The sequence below is a fragment of the Chiloscyllium plagiosum genome, chromosome 7 (assembly GCF_004010195.1).
Source record: "Chiloscyllium plagiosum isolate BGI_BamShark_2017 chromosome 7, ASM401019v2, whole genome shotgun sequence".
Classification (NCBI taxonomy): domain Eukaryota; kingdom Metazoa; phylum Chordata; class Chondrichthyes; order Orectolobiformes; family Hemiscylliidae; genus Chiloscyllium; species Chiloscyllium plagiosum.
The window spans coordinates 45,055,902-45,058,278 of record NC_057716.1 but is presented as its reverse complement, the minus strand read 5'-3'; the positions used below and the strand labels follow the sequence as shown (position 1 = coordinate 45,058,278).

The 2,377-nt window shown below is 41.2% G+C and overlaps 1 protein-coding gene across 1 annotated transcript; it reads left to right on the top strand.

Annotated features, from left to right (window-relative positions):
* On the top strand, window positions 1–2,173 carry LOC122551525 (homeobox protein Hox-A1-like). The gene is made up of 2 exons (XM_043693541.1): window positions 1–646; window positions 1,008–2,173. Exons 1-2 carry the CDS (start codon window positions 10–12, stop codon window positions 1,379–1,381), a joined length of 1,011 nt encoding a protein of 336 aa, XP_043549476.1. The 5' UTR covers window positions 1–9; the 3' UTR covers window positions 1,382–2,173.
* The last annotated feature ends 204 nt before the right edge of the window (window positions 2,174–2,377 follow it).

The window sequence follows — 2,377 nt, the reverse complement described above, 5'->3', positions numbered from 1 at the left end:
AAATCTGCTATGGTGATCAGAGATAGACAGCAATCAACTAAAGCAACGCATCTTATTCTGCTGCAGCCCGTCATTGGAAGAATGAACTCTTACTTAGAATACATTCCTAGCACAGACATTCTGACGTTTACGCCTAAATTCTGTCACAGTAATCCTCCAGCAGTCTCCCTGCAGCAGTGCTTCGGACAAGGTCGGTATGTTTCAGCTGAGCCAGTAGATGATCCATCTCCCACCCCACATCACCTTCATCAGTCGGCGCCTGCTACTCTCGAACTTTCCTATGACTCCTCTCCATCTGCAGATATGCACTTCTTACCCCAGAGCAACGTCGGCTGTGACTTTCCTTATGCTGCTAACCAGGAGCAGGATGACACAGGGGAACTGCTCCCATACATCACCTCTGTTTACTCAGGAAGCGCGTCTTTTCCGCTCACTGCGCGCCAACACGAATACAACAATGTCTTTGTTGAGCAGGAACAACACCAAACCTATGGCAAGGAGTTCCCAAACTTTTACCCTGGGCATTATCAGAGTCTGTCGACGTCTCAGAGCAGCTACCAAAGGTCGGAGTCTCATACAGGACAGAAAATCGCTGCAGCAAATACCTTTGAGTGGATGAAAGTGAAGCGAAATCCTCCAAAAACAGGTCAGTATATTATCTCGGAAACCTGGAGCAAAACTAAATCCATACGCCTTTTAAAGTTCTCCAAAACAGTTTTTTTTTAAATTAACCCTTTCATAGACAGAGCCTCATTATGTTAATAGTGCCCTGCAAGTTTAAACTACTGTTTGAATAATTTCACCTAACGTCTTTCCATTCCCAGTCACATGATCCCTATTATGTATATTTGGGCAATATCATGGATAATTGAATCATATTTGATGCCGCTTTCGGAGTGTGTTGGTGGGAGTGGGGTGGGATAGTAATACTGTGAGGGGGATGAGCGAACCAACTTTTCTGCACTCCATCAGAATACAGTGCCTAACTATTGTGTGCCTTTTTGTAGCTAAAGCAACTGACTATGGGATCCCCAGCCCACCCAGCACAGCTCGTACAAACTTTACTACCAAACAGTTGACGGAACTGGAGAAGGAATTTCATTTTAATAAATACTTGACACGAGCCAGACGGGTGGAAATAGCGAACGTACTACAACTCAGTGAAACCCAGGTGAAGATTTGGTTCCAGAACAGGAGGATGAAACAAAAGAAAAGGGAGAGAGAAGGTTTTCTTGCCAATTTGGCTGCTGTGAACTCTACTCAGGATTCACCTTCTACAGAAAGTTCGGATAAATCGGACACTGCCTCACCTTTGCCTTCCCCATCAACAAAAAAATCATCAGAAAATCTAAACTTTGTTGAGTCGAAGCAAATGCTTTGAGGGATTGGGCCTTAACTTTCATCAAATTTTTGACCGAAAATGCTGGAATCATTTAGCACCTGACCAAAGTTTCACCTTTATTACAATGCTGGCACGTGATGCAAACTCGGTTGTTTGTATATATTGGTTTGAGGTGACTAAGTTCTGTAAAAATATTAATCTAGACTCAATTGTTTGGCCAAAGTTTCCACTTTGACCTGCAATGTGTATCAACACAAATGGAATTGACAGTTACTTGCAAAGGCGGAACACAATCTCACTCAACTAGTGTGAAAAGACTTTCTTTTCTTAATACGTTTGCACAAGCATTAGGCAGCCTTTATAAAGTCTCAACAACAGCAAGCTTCCACAATGTGGAGCAGGTTTTTCCTCTATATACTGCCTTGCTGAGACTTCTACTTGCGCAAAGGAAATTGTTTACATGTACTGTATTTTTTAATTGATTTATGTGTGATGACATTGACGAATGTAATGTAGCATGTTCGACATAGCTCCGCAATGAGTGGAGTTTGCACAATTATGCCTCAGGTTGAAAGGTTGTGGTTGCTGCAATGTAACACTGTGCCTATCTAGCATTCTTTCACTGGTAAATATGTTACTTGGCTACTCTACCTCTGTGTTAATTACCATTGTGTATTCAAGACTAGTCATGCCGCATTCAGCTGTGTAATGAAATAATTTAAATCTTTTAATTTAATCTTATGATCAGAAACGTTTGTCAGCTTCAGTAATTCCGATTGTTCGACATAAAGTCCAATGGTAATAATGTATAAATGCCGTGGAATAAAATATATCAGAATACATCAATCACTTGAAAATCTCTCGAATTTTCTGTAAGTGCACTGAATTGGGTTCAAGAGTTTGGTCAGGACATTTGCTTTGATCTTGAAAGTGCATCAAGAAAACTTTTTATCCGTGCAGTGCAAATGTGGTTGAGTCAACCAGTGTAAAATCAATTTCATAGACTGGTGCAGAAAACAAGCAAGAAGGTCACTT